Source organism: Myotis nattereri (assembly GCF_964212035.1).
Source record: "Myotis nattereri genome assembly, chromosome: 9".
Classification (NCBI taxonomy): Eukaryota; Metazoa; Chordata; class Mammalia; order Chiroptera; family Vespertilionidae; genus Myotis; species Myotis nattereri.
This window is the reverse complement of record NC_138084.1, coordinates 31711171-31730658: the sequence shown is the minus strand read 5'-3', so window position 1 is coordinate 31730658 and position 19488 is coordinate 31711171. Positions and strand designations below refer to the sequence as shown.

Below are 19488 nucleotides of genomic sequence, written 5' to 3'. Positions count from 1 at the left end.
TGTTTTGTGAGCTGTATTTATAGTTGCAGCATTTATCCCTTGGTATGTCTTATCTGACACAGTTTAAGGTCCAGACCGCTTATCTTTTCCATAGTTCTGTCCAGAGCAGGCATGCTTGGCCGACCTGCCCCGGCACATCAACTACCTGCCTCCCTGGCACTAGCCAAGGGCCTGGGATCCGCTGCAGGTCGCGAACAAAGGTGCCCCCAGACCCAGGCCTCAGGTGAGGTGGCTGCCTGAGAATTTACTCCTCATTTCTGCAGTGGCTCACACCCATACATTAAGCAGGTTTTTTTATTTCCATTATTAATAAACAAGTGCCTTTTCTAAGTGAATTAATTTTGCAATGTGTAATAAATGCACTGAAATTATTTCATAGAGTTTTTTATCCTAGAATAGAATGTAAGAGTACTTTTTTCCAATGAAATCTATTCTAAGGTGAATAGGGACAGTATCATGTTAAATCATGGAAGAGCAGTTAGCTTGTCTAGGACCCTGATTATTTTTCTGTGTTCATATTATAATTGTTTTCCCTAACTTTTCTACCTGTCTTATTCATTAATATCATTGGGATACTTTCCATTTCAAAAACATATCTAAATTCTATACTTGGCTTTTCATAGTAAAGATCCATCCTTATTTATTTTTAATAATGCTTCTAATGGAAATGCTGAGTTTTTTAAATAGAAGGGAGGAAGGGAGACATCTGTAATACTTTCAACAATAAAGATAAATTTTAAAAAATAAAATAGAATTATGCCTGGCCTGTGTGGCTCAGTAATTGAGTGTCAACCTATGAACCAGGAGGTCACAGTTCAATTCCTGGTCAGGGCACATGCCCAGGTTGTGGACTCCATCCCTAGTGGGAGTGTGTGCAGGAGGCAGCCAATCAATGATTCTCTCTCATCATTGATGTTTCTATCGCTCTCTCCCTCTCCCTTCCTCTCTGAAATCAATAAAATATATATACTTAAAAAATAAAATAGACTTATAAATAAGATTCAAATAAAATATGCTAAATATCCTTACTTCTTTAGATCCGTTTTGAGTGTGTTTGAAAACATCCATGAACTGATAAATGTTAATCCAAAGTCAGAAAGTTAATAGGTTGTTTTTAGGTTAATTTTGCTTTTCTCAATCTAACTTTTGAGTATAATTAATGGTATAGGTCAGTTTAGGGAATGTTAGAACGTCAAACTATTATTTCCTGAGCTTGAAAAATGCTAAATTATCTTTGTGTATACTTTATGGCTCCTAGTACTGATTATTGCCATTTAAAAACATCCGTTGTTTTATTGATGATAGTAGTGTTGATAGAAATATCAATACCGGTAGATTATTACCAAAGGGGGATAGACTAGTATTTTGCTGATTAGTGACAGCATTAGCTTCTTTGACAGGCTCCTATAGACAAGAATATCAGTCAAATTCTACTGCAAATGCTGTTGGTGACTATATATATATATATATATATATATATATATATATATGGATTTGACTGAAGAAATAACTGTATGCTTCTGAGAGGAAAAAAATACTTTCATCAGGATCTTGCTTGTAATGCTTGCTTCTCACTTACCATTTGCTCCGGGTACCATTGTACCTAGAACCACTGTACCCTGGTGCGTCGGTGAGCTTCCTGCCCACAGCTGGCCTCTCCAGGCATCTCCGGGCCATGGAACCCTCACTCAGGTAATGGCAGAAATGGACCAAGACTTGGGACTTCATCCTCCCAGCTTAGAGTCATACTTAAATAAAAGTCATACATAGATGCCAGCATTGCACCATGTACAAGGCCCTGTGAAGGTGGGGTGGTATTGAGGTGGAGAACTGGGGTCACAAATGAACAGATATCAGATTGTATTTTCCAAAAATGACTACAGCAACATATCCAGTCCCATACACTATTCAGAATTTTATCACTCTCCCATTGAGAGGTGCAGCTAACTTCCTCTCCCCTTGAACTTGGTGTGACCATGTGCCTGCACCAATGACTGGAAGTAGGGAAAGAGATGCTTCATGACTTCTGTGGTCAGGTCACAAGAAAGGATGCAGCTCGGTCCCCACTCCCCTCTTGGGCTGCTCACCCTTGACACCCAGCCACCATGTTGTCAGGGAGCCCAAGCCACAGGAAGAGGCCACACATAGGGGTTCTGGCCGGTGGCTCCAACCAACTGCTGGCGTCAACCACCAAGCATGAGCGTAAACGAGCCCAGTCTCTGAGTTTCCTGGCTGAGCTCCCAGACATTGTCGAGCAGAGAATAGCCTTCCTATGTCCCACTCACATTTGCAAACTCACAGATTCTGTGAGGGTAATAAATGGTTGCTTTGTATTGCTATGTTTTGGGAGAAATTGTAACTAAGCCACAGTAATCAAAATCCAGAATTTACATTATAGTGGGAAACCAGTTACAAACCCCATGGTGAGGGCCAACCTCCAAGTGAGCTTTCTATAGAAGTGTGTTCTCAAGAGGGACAATCTCATGCCCCTAAGGGGGAAAAAGTTGGTTCTTAGGGGCTGAGACATTTTTTTTTTTAATGGATAAAGTACAGATAAACATAGAGTACATAAGCAGATAGTACATAAAAGGTATATTGAGGGGAGGCTTCCCATAGGAGGTGATGTTTCAGCTGGGCTTTGAAGTATGGGAGATGATGGTGGCAGGAGAAGAGAGAGAGGGACCTCCACACCCAAGGTGACATTTCATGGTGTAGCATGTCCAGGTAACACCACCAGTGTCCAGTGTCAGGAGCATTCCGGGATGTGGATGGAAGGGCAGATCAGGGCCTGAGTGCAGCAAGAAGGACTCTGCAAACGCTTCAGGCTTCGTCTTGTGTATTCTAGGCCATGACTAAATATGTGGGAAGCGGGGATAAGGTACAAATGGAGGAGGGAGCAAGCACCTCACAAACCATCAGAGCAGGTGGAGAGATGGAGCTCACAGGCCTACTGACTGATGGGAGATGGGGTGGGACAAAGGCCACCTGGCAGGGGCTGAATTGATGAAGCCTGCTGATGACTCATCCACATGGGGTCTTAGGAGCCCCAGTGCCAAGGTAACATGTGCCTCAGACACCTTTCCTGACTAACTCCCTTTACTGGGTATCTAACTCTGTCTTTTACTACCAGAGTCAGGAAAGGAGCCCCAGAATCTACCCATTTCCTCATTATCTACTCAATAGCCATCCAAGGTGGTGCTACAATATGAACAATCGCCAGGTAGCCAATAGACAGAGGATGCTGTACAATAAGTTCTGAAGAGAGTTGTCCTGTTGGCCTGGTGTCTCTTGGGCCCTCAGTCAGGGCCAGGCCTTGGGCCCAGCCAGAGAAGGGGACAGGGTCCCCAGATGCCTGGTGATAGCCGGTCCTAGATCCAGGGCTGCACTATTGATGAGCAATCTCCACATGTAATGGAGTCACTGGCTTTAGCACTGGAAAGCACAAGTGTGCATTCAGGCACTGCCCTTTAAACGGTGTGACCTTGGGTGAGTCATCTGTCTCTGGGCCTTCACAATTCAAATGACCAACCCTTCATCTGTCCATGCCGTGGCACGTGGTTCACGAAGAGGTGATGGTGGTTGTTGGAGTTGCCTGTACGCTACTCAGTGTGCCTCCCCTGGTCTTAATGTCTCCAGTGGAGCAGATGCTGCTCATCTGTGGGCCACACTATGAGCCGGGCTCTAGAGCACGATGAAAGGAAAGAATCATTCTTGCCTGGACCATGGTTTCTTTTGTCAGAAAAGGAGAGATTTCTGAGTGAACAGCTTGTGGGATGCCTGCCTGCCCTCTTCCAGCAGGAGGACCGACTGAGTTTCCTCCCCTTTCTTGATGAGTACCATTAACCTTTGTCCTGGGGTCTAAGATGACCCAGAATGAAGGGTCATCTTGGACCCCGGGATATCAAGGGAAGACTAGGGCAAACTCATAAAAGCTCCTCTTTCTGGACTGTCCCTTCCCCACTGCAGCCGGGATGCCTCGGAGGCAAATTAGAGCAGTGGCTCCAGGCTCAGGAATGTGGGCATCCTGATGTGGGTTCTCCCGAAAGCCTGGGTGAGTTAATAGCCTTGTGCCTGATCGGGAAAAGCCATCACACTGACTTGAAATGGCTTCCCCCAAATGAACAGAGATGTTCCAACTAATAATGTTCTCCAAATGAAACAACTAGTACCAAGGTGCCCCTACAGACTCCCTGGTCCCCATCTAAGACCCTGACGCTCACAGGCTATACCACACATGGAGGCCAAGTGGCCACATTCGCTCCAGAAATACGTGTTGAGCACTTACTATATGCCAAGCCCTGTGTCGGGAGCTGGGAGGGCCACGGCACAGTCCTTGGTTTCAGTAGCTCATCTTCTAGCAGAAGAGACAGGCATAGAAACATATCATTTCCATGCAGCGAATGTGATCAGAGCAGTCCCTTCCAGGCACCGTGGGGTCCCTGAGGGAGAGCCTGAAACCCTGGGGAGCCGGGGAAGATGTCACAGACCAGGTGGTGCCTGGGATGGGGTTTGGAGGAGTGGGGATCTCCCAAACAGAGAAAGGGACAGGTTGAGTTAGAGCAAAAGGAGAAGAAAGAGCCACAGGGTTGGGGACAGGCCGAGAGGTGTGAGAGAAACACCGAGAAGTGAAGGGCGTGGAAGGCCGAGAGAGCTGGAGGCTGGCGGGTCTGCTGACGTGGGGCTGTGAGGGCAGGAAGCCTGGACTCTACCTCGACATCTGCGGACAGCCAGAAGACTTTAGGAGAGGGACAGAGGGAGAGAGGACAGAGCAGATCTGTGCTTTAGAAAGAAGAACAAAGGCAGTGATGAGAATACACTGGAAATGAGAAAACCTGTATGGCTGGGAGCCCATCTTGGAGGAAGGTTGGGACTTGTGATCCAGCAAGCCCCTGGCTTTACTGGGCCAGTGACAGCGATGGTTCCCCAGCTCAGCCTCTCGATCAGAGGCAGCTTTCTTCTTGCGCTGCGTGTGCAGGATGCTGCCGGACAATTCTCGTGGGCCATTTCACGGGATCCCCCCAACACCCTGAGAAGTAGGATCATGACCCCATTCCACAGAGGAGTTACCTGGGAAGTCACACAGCTGGCAAATGGCAGGGCTGGGTTGCTGTGGCTCCACAGCCACACCCTCTACTTACCTGGGCTTTTAAAAGCCCACGGGGCGCAGGGAGGACCCTGGGATGCTAGGTTTCCAGGACTTATGCCAGCTTGTGTCAAACTTACAATTTGGCTGCTAAAGTTCCACCAATCCTTGGCTTTTCTCTAATGAGGCGTTTTTCATAGGAAATACCAAAAAGATGGACTGTGTCTTCCCCTCTCTCCCTCTTGAGCATTTTGTTTCACTCTCAGGTGCTGGTCGCTAACCTCTGGGATCCGTGGTGCTGGCTGGGCTGGGCTGCAAGCTCCCTTCAGCCCACTCCCCACCTCAATCCCTCAGACTCTTAAAAGTTGATATCACTTCGCTCCAGGTCCACCTCCTGGCTGGACAACAAGATGGGAGCTCTCCTTCCCTGAGGCAGAAGCAACCGTGAAGTCAGCCAGCATGTCAGTCCTTCCACTCCCAGCCACAGTGGAGGGGAAGGTTCCAGAAGTGTGGCTGCTAGGCTTGTAGAAGTTGGTGTCCGGTGAGATTCATTCATACCCCAGGATGCTCAGAGCTTTGATAAACCTTCACTCTCCTGGAGGAGTCGGGCAAACAGGAAGTGATTCTTTCTCATCTTCTCTTGACAAAAATCCACTTTGGCTCCTGTTCCTACCACCTAAATCCACAAGCATTTCCTGCTGCAGCAGCGCGTGCTCACAAGGAAGAGAGCAGGCAAGGCTTCCCAGGCTGGGGGTTGGGGTGGGGGGGTGGTGAAGGCTCCCGAGAGACCGACCTCCCAGCCAGGCAGCAGCGTGAGTGGCAGGCAGGGGCTCTGCTGGCTCCAGCAGCAAGCAAAGAACCTATGGCCTACGGGGCTCCAGGGCGCAACAGTCTGCAGGGCATAGACAAGGCCATACACAGAGGTCATAAAACAAAATTTATCTTTAATTTGTAAGTGTCAACAGCAGTACAAAAGATGGAGTGATGACGACTAGATTAAGGGTAGAGAGGACAGTCTTGAGGTAAATGAGCATAAATAGGCAGTTCGTATAGACACTCCCCTGAGGGGCCTGGGCCCCATCATGGCATGTACATTATCACCCAAAGATGGCATGGTTAACATATCAGGAAAGCACCTTGTGCAAAAAGGGGGAAAAAGAAGTAGCTAAGGTGCCAACATACACCAGGATAGAGAAAGACAGCGTGTCTTTCCATTTTGTCTTTTCCCTTAATCATGAGGCAGGGGTGGGGAGAGAGACTTGGGAAAGTGCCACTGAAAGATTATTCAGTGTTGAGTTTTGTCTCACATCAATACTGCACAGCAAAACCCAAGAAGTCTGTGTATGCAACAAAGCTAAGAACAATGACTCATTCCTTTAAGTTTGAAGAGATTCTATTTTTCCCCCCATTTCTTTAATCCTTAGCAAACTTTTTTCCCCATTATCAAGAGGAGAGTGTGAGAAAGATGTGATGGCAACCCTTAAGGTCATTTAAAAACTTTACACTGGACTGTACAAGATTTTTTTTTTTGATAAACTATTTACATTTTCAGACTTTCAAACATATTCAAAGCAGCAATAGACACTAGTTTTTATGGTTTTTGTTTTTTCTAATTGCCCAAATAGTTACCAGCCATGGGCCAAGTAGGTACCTGCGTTATACATAGAATTTCTACAAAGAAAATCTGCAGTTAAGATTTGCTCAAGGGTGTGTTATGTGCCGTTGGCGTTTCCAGGGCCACACCCGCAGTGTTACAGGAACCAAAGCACAGTACCTTGACAACAGAGTTGCAGTTGTCCCAACAGCCCTACACACACTTTACACTTTGAAACAGCAGCCAGCATGTCAGTCCAGCATGTCAGTGAATTGTGCTGATTAAATTAACATAAAATACAATCTCACAATATACATCACAAACAAATTACAATGTCAGGAAATAAAAGAGTTACAGTCAGATAAGTTATGTAGTAACAGCTTATAAGCTTGTCTATGGTAATAAAAATTTTACATGGCAAATACAATAATGCATAAACATAAATGCTAAGCATTCTAATTTGCTACACGCTGGAGAAGGTTACAATAAAGACTGCACTTTCCAAAAAGCAAAAAAACACATGTGACAAAGGAAGACGAACGGAGAACGCACACGAGCAGACCTGCAATGTGCAGCATACACAACAGTTAAATATTTGCACATTCCCCATACTCCAAGAGCACCAGCGTTGAGGCCTCACTTTATGCTTGTGGTTCTTCAGGAATAAGAAACTACTGAGCAAGATATGTCACTGAGTTGCCGTCAAGCTTTCATATTGCCACGGACACCAATGAGAAGAGGACCTGCACTGTTACCCGTCTGCCCCTCCGCCCCCGCCCCCCCACCTCTAGCCCCACCCCGAAGGTACCAGCACTTCTAATACTTGTTCATGAGCTTTGGGAAAGCAATCTGTCCCCAAAGGAAATGATGGGATGGGGATGAAAAGGAAATGTGTTTGCATATCAATATTTTCAATGATATCAGCAGAGGGTTATGCTCAGTAATAGTATAGGGCATTGTTTGCATATCAATATTTTCAATGATATCAGCAGAGGGTTATGCTCAGTAATAGTATAGGGCATCGGAAACAGAACATAATCGGCATGAATAACAGATAGAAGTTGTTTATTAAGGAAGAAAACACGTCGGTGGGGGAGGGGCCAGATGACTGAAGGAAACGATGCAAGTGCTTCTGTAAAAGGACAAATGAGGTCATACAATATTATACTTTGAGAAGTGAGCTTAAGTGCCGACTCAGTCCTTAGACAAACGTGTACAGAATCAGGCAAAGCTACAGCAACCACTCTGTTATTTTCTCATCAAAAAGGAAGACCCAGAAACAATTCCAATACATTCATCTAGCTGCACTGTTTGCAGTTGTTGGCACTTGGTACAGGGCTTCTTGTATGATTTAAAACTGCTAAGTGATTCTTTTTCCTTCCCCTCATGAGTCAGTAGAGGTCACCTCTTTGCAACATCAGTAAATTGAGATAAGCAGCCTGGGCTGTGGTGTTCAAGTGACCAGGTTCCCTTCCTACTGGGGGCAGACGGACTTCCTCGAAACAGTCCCTGCTTTCAGCTAGTGCCTGTGCTCCTGGCACTGGAGGGTGTGCTCCGCAGAAGAAGCGGCAGGGCTTCAGGAGGAAAAGAAAGAAGCCTTTAATTTCAGCCCTGGGGTGATCACACCCTTTTCAAACACCCCGGCTCCAGTGGGGCCAATGTTCAGGGGAGGCCAGGCTTTGACAAGCTCAATAGCACTGAGCCCACACCTGAATTTAGAACTTGGCCTTTGAGTCGGTGTCAGGACCCTGGCAAACAGAATCAGGCCTGAGGACAAGGCTGGGGAGTATCAAATACCAAATGAAGCAAACTGATGCGCTCCTAAAAGGGTGAGCTGGGTACATGTGAACACAACAAAGCTCTCAGACCTTCTGGAAAAGACACTGCATCACATCTGCCAGTGAGACAGAGAAACTGCCTGCCTGCTGCTCCTGTCCACAGATTAGCTTGTTCTCTTTTTCTTTCTTCCTTCCTTTCTTTCTTTCTTTTTCTTTCTTTCTTCCTTCCGTTCTTTCTTTCTTTCCTTCTTTTTTTCTCTTTCCTTCCTATTTTTTATGGTCCAATTTTAGGCTAGGATTGTCTGCCAGTGTCCCTATTCTGAGTGACATGGAAAATCCTAATCCTGTAAATTCTTTACCAAAATGGAGATAATTTTTATCTCTGATTTGAATACACTATGAAATAAAAAGCACTGAAAAGAGTTTATTAATAATATTTCCTTTAATTGGCATGGTGGGACTTTAGTTCATGACCAATCTCAGGGGCAGATTTTTGCTTTTATAACATCATTCACGCTTCTTGCTATAAATGGTCACAGAGTTACCTTACTCAATTGATGTGGATTCACAAAGCAAACAGACTCTCCCCCAGCTGCCCTGGACATGTGGTACGCTCCATTCGACTTTCTATGAGAAAAAAAGCCAAAGTCTGAGTCTGCGGACAGTGGGTTCTAACTGCATGAGGCCCAAGTGAGGGGCTGTCTTGCCCCAGCGCCAGGGGGACTCTGCACTCTCACGGTGGCTGGTAACCCACTACCCCCACACGGTGCAGTGACTCCTCAACTTCTAGTCTGGACCAACACACACGGATAGAGAACAAAAAGGAAATACATAACTTATATCTCACTAAGTATTCATGAACCAAAAATAAATTCTATTTCTATGTTATATTTACACAATTAGAAAAAAAATCTAAAATGAGATGGTAAAGTCATAAAAAAACTTTGTTTAAGCCCCACTGCAAAGAAAATGAAGTGATCCCTATGATTGTCATTCTTAATTTCTAAGGATTTTTAGAGCCAGACTTGGCTAATAAATAGAATAAACTGCTTATGCGCAGAATTTAGATTCAAATACAGCATCACTGTTTGACCCAATGCAAGGGCGTTTACAATTAGATCATTCCTGAATAGCCTTTCATTTTCGAGAGCACGACTAGAAGTAACTGAACCCCAGTGCTGGGGCAGAGCTGGAGCTAAAACAAAGTGTTCATACACACATGTATTTTGCATAAATAAATGAAATAACAAGACATAAAAATGACTCAAATCCGGCAACTGTGAGGCAAGCCCACACGAGTCGAAACAGATGACTTTTGTTCATGTAGTTTTCGTACAACAGTTTCACATTAGTCAGAAGTGATAAAAAATACCATTTATATCCAGTGCTTATAACACTTACGAAACAACATCTGTGAGTGTGTGTGTTTTTTTGTTGTTTTGTTTTGTTTTGTTTTACTACAAGCAAAATCAAGTTTCAGTCCTAAAGAACAGTCCTTTGTTCTCCACCAGCCCAGAATATTATTTTGGCATGGTCATAAAACAAACAAAATTAACCTACTATTCTAAATGTTTGCCTCTGTGCAAAATTAATTACATACATTACAATGCTAGCCATACAGCACTCTACCTATGCAACAAAATAAAAAAGGAGTGGAGAGGGCAAAGCAAAGTCAAGGAGGATGAGAAAAAAGCATGAGGATGAACGAGGAGGAGAGGTATACGTTCAAAAGAAATCAGTAAGACAATAATAAATACTCATTTTTTAAAGAAAAATGACCTCCTCCTCATTTGAAATAAATGTACAAAAACAAAGTTCCAATCCCCAACCAATATTAAGAACAAAACATTCCTATCAGTACCTTACTCAGCTTATGGAGAGCACTCCCAGCTAACGATGTAGCCAGTATATTGTGGCTAGAGCTAGTTATTGCTATTAGGTATGGCCTTGAGCACTCTTTAAATAAATATGAAGGTACACTATTTTCTTCCAAGTGACAAAAATGGCTCAAGAAATCTGATGGGGCTGTTCCTATGTTCTGGTGATCAGATTCTGGATTGTCCTGTGAGGTGAACTGTCCCATCTGCAGACATTCTCCAACTGAACCACTCTAGTGATGGCTCCCCTCGCCCATAGGCAATCAGGCCAAGATCCCTGTGAGGAGGAGATGGGGAATCCAACCTCACTGCCTCCCAGCCCATCAGCACATCTCCAAAAAAGTCCTTGTGTGACAAGTGTAGTTAATCTTGTTCACACGGAGGCCACAGACAGAGGACATGAGCCCGAGGAACTCTGCTGCCCCAGGAGTGATCTTTCCCAGAGTTAACAGTGGGAACATCCCCTGTAGAGAATGTATTTCCCCTCCTTCTCCTTCCTTAAGGTTTTCTTTCACCCTCTGGATGTATCATGACTCTCCACCTCTGTCTTTTCATAGAGGCTGTCTTGTGGCTTCTTGCATCCTGGGGATTTTGCAAAGAGTTCCCTAAATGGGCCAGATTGGACAAGAGGACATGAGCCCGAGGAACTCTGCTGCCCCAGGAGTGATCTTTCCCAGAGTTAACAGTGGGAACATCCCCTGTAGAGAATGTATTTCCCCTCCTTCTCCTTCCTTAAGGTTTTCTTTCACCCTCTGGATGTATCATGACTCTCCACCTCTGTCTTTTCATAGAGGCTGTCTTGTGGCTTCTTGCATCCTGGGGATTTTGCAAAGAGTTCCCTAAATGGGCCAGATTGGACAAGGCAACTCAGTGTAAAGATGCCAGCCCGTGACAGCATCACTGTGGCCTCCTCCATGGCCCCCAGCCTTGGGCTGTAGGTTTGGCTGCGGGACTTCTCTGCTGGGAGTCACCACCGTTGACGCGTGCTGCTGACCCTTGCTGCTGAGTGACATTCAGGGCAAATGCCGTGAAGGCAGATCCTACCACTTGCCGCTGAGCTGACTTAGGGGGAAATTCTGGCAAGAGACTCGGGGTCACAGCGAACCTCAGGGGCCTAGCTGTTGAAGTGTAAGACTCTGCACCTGTATCCAAATACACAGCCCTGCAGCGCGATACACACTCATGTTTAAAAACTATACGAAGGTATTTGATAGTACCTTGTTTCAGAAATGCTTCCAGATGCTCTGGGGACAGAATCACTATGTACATCTTTTGTATCTAGCAGGAGAAGGAGGTGGAAGGGCTGAAAAGTTCTTCGGGGAAGGAAGGTGAAAAACAAGAATTATTAAATTAATGCCACCAACAATTTTTTAAAAAATAAATAGTAAGTGGACCCTTGACATTCTGGAATGAATAAATTATTTAAGAAAAAAATGTGTTAAGACTGAATGTCAGGGTTAAAGGCAAAGGGATGATGGATGTAGTGAGAGGTGGTCTCGGGCAGAGGAGACCACCATGTCGGTATCTGGTGTGGTGATCGCTCTGGTGTGCACACGTCATATACACGTCACACACTGATGGCACGTCAAGAGGCAAACACGATTGGGTACATGCACTGTGGCAACCTTGTTCATTCCTTTCAATATCTTGTCTCCAGATTCCTGAGTACTTTACCATTTTTCTGGAAAAAAAAATGTCTGGTTTGCTATTTTATTTTAAGATGCCAAAGATTGTCTAAGACTTTGCAGTGTCTCCTTTAAGACTTTTCAAAATATTAAGATTCAAAAGTGATGAAAAAGTTTGGCACATTCAAAGTTTAACTCTACACATGGACACATGGAATTCTGAGGCCTTTTGAATATGCTCTACATGCAGCTGCACACGCCGTGGACTTGTTCTGTTTCACAAAATGAAATCCTCAGTTATTTTCTAAAGTAATTCAGAATAAAAACACATTCACAACCTGTAGGCCGGCACAGCATACCTGAGTGAGAATGTTTAACCCCATCTAAAACAGTAACTTAAACCTTTATCAACATCCAAAAGAAAAAAAAAGTAAGACAAAAATATAAGACTTGTAAGACAGCTATGGGTTGAGATAAGTTTTCAAGTCCTGGTGTCTCATATTTAATATGTCTTCACCTAAATTTAAAAAACAACAACAACAATAACAATAACGACAAAAAACTCAAGTTCATGAAAAATCAGGGAAAACTTAATCTGTCTCACACTTTACAAAATAATTAAGACCATTCTGCTGATGTAATTGTGGAGCCACAAATGCATGCGGGCTCTTTAAGAACTTTTTGTTGGGGAAGGGGAGATGAAATGTCAGAGTATTTTAATTCAGCAAACAAATACTCCTCAGTTGGCACTGACAGCTTCTGGGGCTTCATTTTCGCTGCTATAGTCTGATTTGGGATCATCTTCATAGTCGTCATACATTTCCATTTCATCCTCTCCATTAATCATTTCATTTCCAGCTAGGCCTCCGCCATCTGTCTTCATGCCATAAGTGCTCTGGATGACCGGGAGGCTGGGCTCTGGGCTGGCAGAGGTGCTAGAGCAGTCAGATGTCATCTGAGGTGATGGTGTGGTCGTTGCCATAGTAATAGCACCAGGATACACAACACCTGTTCCTGTGGTGATTGGAATCTGAGGCTGTTGCCTGTATAGATTCAGAAAAGTAAAATAAAACAGGGGGAAATATTTTTATATATATGCTCTTCTGTGTGGCATTGAGAGTCATCCCCCATGTGTGCCAAAAGAGGGCCCTGTTTGACATTCTAAGCAAATGACAAAATGTGACAAAGGTGTTCCCTGGAGGAGTCCTGTGAATCTCTCTGATGCAATGGTTGCGGGTTAAGCAATACAATGGAGCGATTTATTGATGTTTTTGCTACATAAAAGCAGGGTACTTATAACATCACAAATTTGGCAAAGCTTGGGTAACAGCTGGAATAATTCCATAAAGTTACATGTGAGGTTGTTGTTTAAGATTCTCTCAGAACATTAAGAAAAGTAGACTGGTGACATGAGACATATTATAATGACACTGTTAAGTGGAGTTGAGAACTGTACAGAGGAAAGATCAAGATGAAAAAGGATCTGGTGGGTCCCAAAGAGTCAGATTTAACAAAGCATAGATTTAGTATCCATGCAAATGTCTATTTACTTCTGTGGCAGAACTTGTAGGGAAACTCTTTCAAGGAGCTTCTATTTTCCTAATTGAGGAAGGATCTTGGATGTCATTACTCCAGAGGCCCTGGGCTGGAGCTGGGGTTGGAGGAGTCAGAAGTGAAGAGCAGCGAGAGTTCTGCCACTTAACAGAATGACACACATTGACTGCCTCATCCTAGAACCCAGCAGGGGCCAAGGCCTGGTCACAACAGGTCATTCCATCACGATGTTCCTCTAGTTAAAATAAACAACCAGACCCTTTGGAAGCTCAGTCTGCAGGGAGACATGGCTCTCTGTCTCAATTGTCCTTGAGTCACTATAAAAGGTCAAAAGGATTAACCTCGTTCAGAGGCTACGGCTGAAACATCATTCTCATGGATGCAACAGTCACCAAGTTTTCACAGTCTTAATGTGCAGTGATTATAATTTAAATTTATTTCAAAATGTTACTGTAACTATCCTTTCTGAGCCTCAGTTTCCATATATTTATAAAAGCTGGGGTCAGGGGAGTCGTGAAAGGTCCTTTCACCTTCTAATACTCATGGCTTCAGGTCAGTCCATCACTTAAATGATTCTTATTGACCCTCCACATTATCATTGAAGCTTTCTGTCCACCTCAGTGTCAAAGGAAAGTACCCTGAATCAATGAATTAGCTTGGTTCCCAGCTATTCTTCAACATGTCCAGAGGAGCATAATTTTCTCAAAAAGGCCTGCGTACCTTCCATCCTAGCAGAGGAGAAATAATGAAAATGGCCTAGAATCACTCTGTGAGATATCTGATGATGTTATCTTTAACAAACTCTTTCATTCCCTAGAAGGCATCATAATGATCCCTCACCACTGACTAACATAATATATATAATATCTGTTCTCATCTATTGCCTCATTCAATTACCATGGCAGCCCCATGAGGTACTATTATGCTCACTTTTCAGATGGAGAAAACAAGGCCTACCAGCAGAGTCCTATGAACTGAGGTCACCTGACTTAGATTCCATCACTCTTTCCTTTATAGATATACAAGGCACCATGCTTCTGTATCATAAAAATTCCCAATTCCTATTGATCCTGTTGTTATCCCGCTGACACTAAGCACCTGTTATTGATCCACTCTCTGTGATGCTCATGGTGAATTTTTAAATGCCCGAAGGAGAAGATGATAGAGAAATCTAAATCTATGTTTAGAAACATCTCATAAAATACTGATTTCCCTCTTAAAGAACCACATTCTGAAAACAGTACATTTCTGCTTCCTAAGTTTTGGGCAAATAAACACTAATATACTGTTATGCCAACCTGCCCAAGGCAGTGAATGCCTCATTAAACATTTTACTGAATTTGGATAATTGCAATACAAATAATTTTGCCTTAATCACATAATGAGTGTGTAGAAAAATCTTTCACTGCAACAGTAAACCCATTTTACAGAATTCCCAATTTGGTGGGCTAATCTGTAAACACATTACATACAATACATGAGCTAGTGGAGAGCACACTTCATTTTCACAAAGGACATTTTCTTTTCACCAAGACTAGGTGGTCATTTTTTTTTTTGCAGTGTTTTTAACTCAAAATATCAAATTTTAGCTCTGCCAAATAAAATTTGAATTAAGCTCCTATGCTGGGGACTATGCTTAAATGCTTTCACGTTATCTTCTTTAATCGTCACAATTAGCCTTCACAATAAGCCCTCTTTCACAGATGAAGTAACCAATTAAGTTTCGGGGAGTTTAAGTTGCTTGTCCAAGGCCACCCAAATCCCACAGCCAGGAGGCGAGCGCTTCCTATGTCATGAATGCTCTCCTGAATGTTGAGCATGGGGCAAGAAAGGCAAGCTCACACACCAGAAAGATACTGAGCAATTTGAATCAGAATCAAATTCTTTTAAGTGGGTTTCACATATTGAACAGTATTTGGACATTATAAGTTGGTAATGGGTCACTAAAAACAAGTCAACAGACAAATAAAACACCTGTACAGCTTATTTTCTGGAGCAAGATGCATATAATATTCAAAAGCTTGGGTGGTTGAGTGATACTAGACGATGTCACCCACTGACCTATCTACTTTCTGCCTGGCCATCGCCCCTCATGCCTTACAGATGTCAGGTCTTGGTTCACTGTGGCCCTCTCTCCAACATTACCCCTGCCTAATTCTTGATGACTTACTCTCCACACAGATGATCATTCTGACACATTGCTGTCTCAGTTTCTTGAACTTCTCTACACTCTGATGGTCTGACCCCCTGCCTGTATCAGTTGCTCACTCTCATGTCATACGGCAGACCTTGTCATTTCCAACTACAACCTCTCCTTGACCTCAATTTTAAACATCCCACTCTCTGACCACCGCATCTTTCCAGTTTCTTCCTCTACTCCCCAGTTCAACAATTCTCCCACCCCTCAAGGATCAACAATTTCTTGAATCTTTAATCAATGCTCATTGTCCCTCCCTCCATTGTGTCCTCACCATACTTATTACTATTTGATATTTATTTATTCTTCACCCAATATAAGTGCTGCAATTAGTCTCTCTATCACACAGATACTTTCTACATTATTACCTGGGAAAACTTTCACTCTCTGGCAACTCTGTGACTACACCACTCAGCGGAAATTGGCTGGGAAAGCACACTGCCATGCGTACTAGTCTCTAAGTTCATGACCATGAACTTGACCTTGACCTCTGGTGCTGTTCAGCCATCATTTTGCACTCTTTCTTCTACTCTGCTAGATAATGGTTTCATACCTTCTTAACTTCTCCTCCCCATCCCTACCCTCAGTTGATTTAGCTTTCCATTTCATGGGAAAATTAGAAGTAATCAGAAGGAACTTTTCACAAGCTCCCGTCATCACATTATCTGCTACCTGTCTATGCCCCTAATTCTCTTCATGCCTTCCTGTATTTGGGATCAATTCATAATCCAATGTGCTTGTGCGCTGAATCTATCTGCTCTTGTTCTAGGGACCTCTTTCCAGCAGCTGTATCTCCCCACATTATCAATTTTCCACCTTTCCTGGATCATTCCTATTAGCACGTAAACATGCCATACATAGTCTCCCCTGCTTTAAAACAAACAAACAAAAAACCCAAACACTGTTTCTTGATTGACATCCCCTTTCAGCTACTACTCTGTTTCTCTAATCCCCTTTTAAGCATAACTCTTTAAAAGACTGTATATATTCACTCTCTCCATTTCTTCTACTCAATTCTTTCTTAAAGCCACTTTTATCACTCCCAATACTCCACTGAGACAGAGCTTGAAAAGGTCACACTGCCAACGATCACACTGTGGAGAGCGGCTACAGCGATTGGACAGGTTCAAGCCTGGGACTAATGAAAGGACACAATTACAGCCAAAGGCTATAGTTGTAAGCTTGACCTTATGGTCCGAACCTGTAGCCCAGCCGTGGGCAAACTACGGCCTGCGGGCCGGATCCGGCCTGTTTGAAATGAATAAAACTAAAAAAAAAAAAAGACTGTACCCTTTTATGTAATGATGTTTACTTTGAATTTATATTAGTTCACACAAACACTCCATCCATGCTTTTGTTCTGGCCCTCCGGTCCAGTTTAAGAACCCATTGTGGCCCTCGAGTCAAAAAGTTTGCCCACCCCTGCTGTAGCCCCATGTGGCTAAGTGATATGGGCTGCGAGAGGTGCAGCAAGTAAACAAAGCTTGATCAGGTGCATGTAATTGAGTAGATTTGAAACCCACAAGAACATGGTAAACATCCTGACCACGCCCTTACTTTGCCTCGAAGAATCTGGCTATAAAATAAAGACTCAGTCACAGGCCGTGGTGCTGTCACTAGCTCTCCATCAGAGAGGACAGTGCCCCACCCAGGCCCAGCATTCTTCTTTTGTCTGTCTTTTCTCAATCTTTTACCACCCCCTCTCAGGCTCACCGAACCTGGCTGTGCTGGCTCAGCACATATGGTGCCCAGCGTGGGGCTTGAGTATGGGGAACAAGGACCTGAGCTCAGGTTCACCTATGGCCATGCCGGCTCGGCACATTGCACTGTTAAATTCAAAAGTCACCTTACTTGACTTATGCCATGAGCAGCATATGATACAGTGAATCACTTTTCTCTTTGCTGGAATACTTTATTCACTTGTCTTCCAAGACTACCCTCCCAGTCTTCTTCCTGTCTCATTAGCTGCTCCATCTAATCTTTGATGCATCCTCCTCATCTTGCTGACATCTCAACACTGAAGTACCCATGGACTCAATCCTTAAACCTCTTCTCTTTTCAGTCTAAATTCATTTTCTTGGTGATCTTGTGCAATTCTGTAGCTTTAAATATTATGTGTGCTGACAACTCTCAAATTTACATCTATAGTAAGCACTATATTCCTAAATGCCAGTGTTTTATATGTAAAACTTATTATTATTATTATTATTATTATTATTATTATTGGATATCAAAATGCCATCTCAACCTTATAGGTATAAAACTAAACTCCTGATCATGCTTCCAAATATCTGATCTCACGGCCTTTCTGATCTTTGTTAATGGTAACTTCAGCTATCTGTTTGCTCAGGCCAATCCTTGGTCATCATATTTCTCTCAAACCTATATGCAATTCATCAGCAAATCCTATCAGTCCACTCTCAGTAATATATCCAGAATCTCTCCACTTCTTGTCACCTTCACCCTTATAAACCTGGTCCAAGCCACCATCAACTCTAATCTGGTTTGTTGTAAGAGCCTGGCCATTTCAGGCCATGGCCCTTCATACAATACTAAATGCAGTAGACAGAGTGATCTTTTTTAAGCCTGAGTCAGATCATAGTACTCTTCTGAATATAACCCTTCAGTGCCTTTCCATCACACTCAGAGGCAAATTAAGTATCTTCACAATGGCCAAAAAGTCCTTTCACAATTTGGGCCCCTATTACCTCTCTGACATCTATTCTTCTTCTCACCTATTCATTCAGCTCCTATCACTCTGGCCTCATTATTTCCTAAACAAGCCAATCACAGCCTTTCCTCAAGACCTTCGCAGCTGCCGCTGTCTCTGTCCAGGTCTTCTCACAGATATCTACACAGCTTGCTCCCTCACCTCCTCAGGTCTTTGTTCAAGTTTCATCTTCTCAGTGAGGTTTGCTGTAGCCACTCTGTCTAACATTGCACTCTGCAGTTTGAAACACCCTACCCCTTTTCCTACTTTACCTTGTTCTAAGATACTTATTACTATCTGTTATTTATTTATTCACTTGTTGATTGATTCTCTGACTTCTCCCACTAGAATGAAAGCTTCATGAGGATGGGCATTTTCACTGATATAGCTCCAGAGCTTAGACAATACCTGGAACCTAGGAGGTGCTCAATAAAAATCTTCTGAATACATGGAATGAATGAATGAATGAATGAATGAATGAATGAATGAATGAATGGGCTAGTGAATGAGAGGGAAAACAAATGAAAAAAATGGCTAACCTAATGTAGAAAAGATAACATGTAATGAGACTAGATATATGAAAGAGAAGGTGCTGAAGAAGGGATGTGAATATAACCATCTTTAGATGCTTGAATGATTGTGTTCCTAAAGAAAAGATTTGTTCTAGAAGAGAACAAAGAAAAGGAATAGAACTAACCTACGAAGTAGCCAAAAGGCAGATTAAGACTCAGGTAAAAGAAAAGAACTTTCTAGCATTAGGAGATATTCCACAGACACTAGTTCCTTTGGGAAGCAGTGAGCTCTCTGGTACCAAAGAGTTTGAGCATAACTCAGAGTGGATTCCTACAATGGCTGGCTGCTTGAACTATACGACTTCTGAGACCCCTTCCAAGTTTCCACTGATTCTATGGTTGTGAAAGCATAAGCTAACTGTCACAATGGTCTTTCTATCTCACTGTTGTTATAAAAAGAGACTAAAAAATTATGTGAACGTAGCTATTTATAGTTGAAGACGCCTAGATTTCAAGGTTTTCCAAAATATTGCTCCACCCTATCTATCTTACTTGTCTT

At 43.3% G+C, this 19488-nt stretch overlaps 1 protein-coding gene across 1 annotated transcript in view; it reads right to left on the bottom strand.

The window, feature by feature from the left end:
- Positions 1 to 12035: 12035 nt before the first annotated feature.
- Positions 12036 to 19488, bottom strand: part of SOX6 (SRY-box transcription factor 6) — a gene marked incomplete at its 5' end in the record, with an annotated part of 336510 nt that continues 329057 nt past the window's right edge. The window contains one exon of the mRNA XM_081099613.1: positions 12036 to 13000. Coding sequence (XP_080955739.1) covers positions 12697 to 13000 — 304 coding nt within the window. The 3' untranslated portion in view covers positions 12036 to 12696. The remainder of the gene's footprint in view (positions 13001 to 19488) is intronic.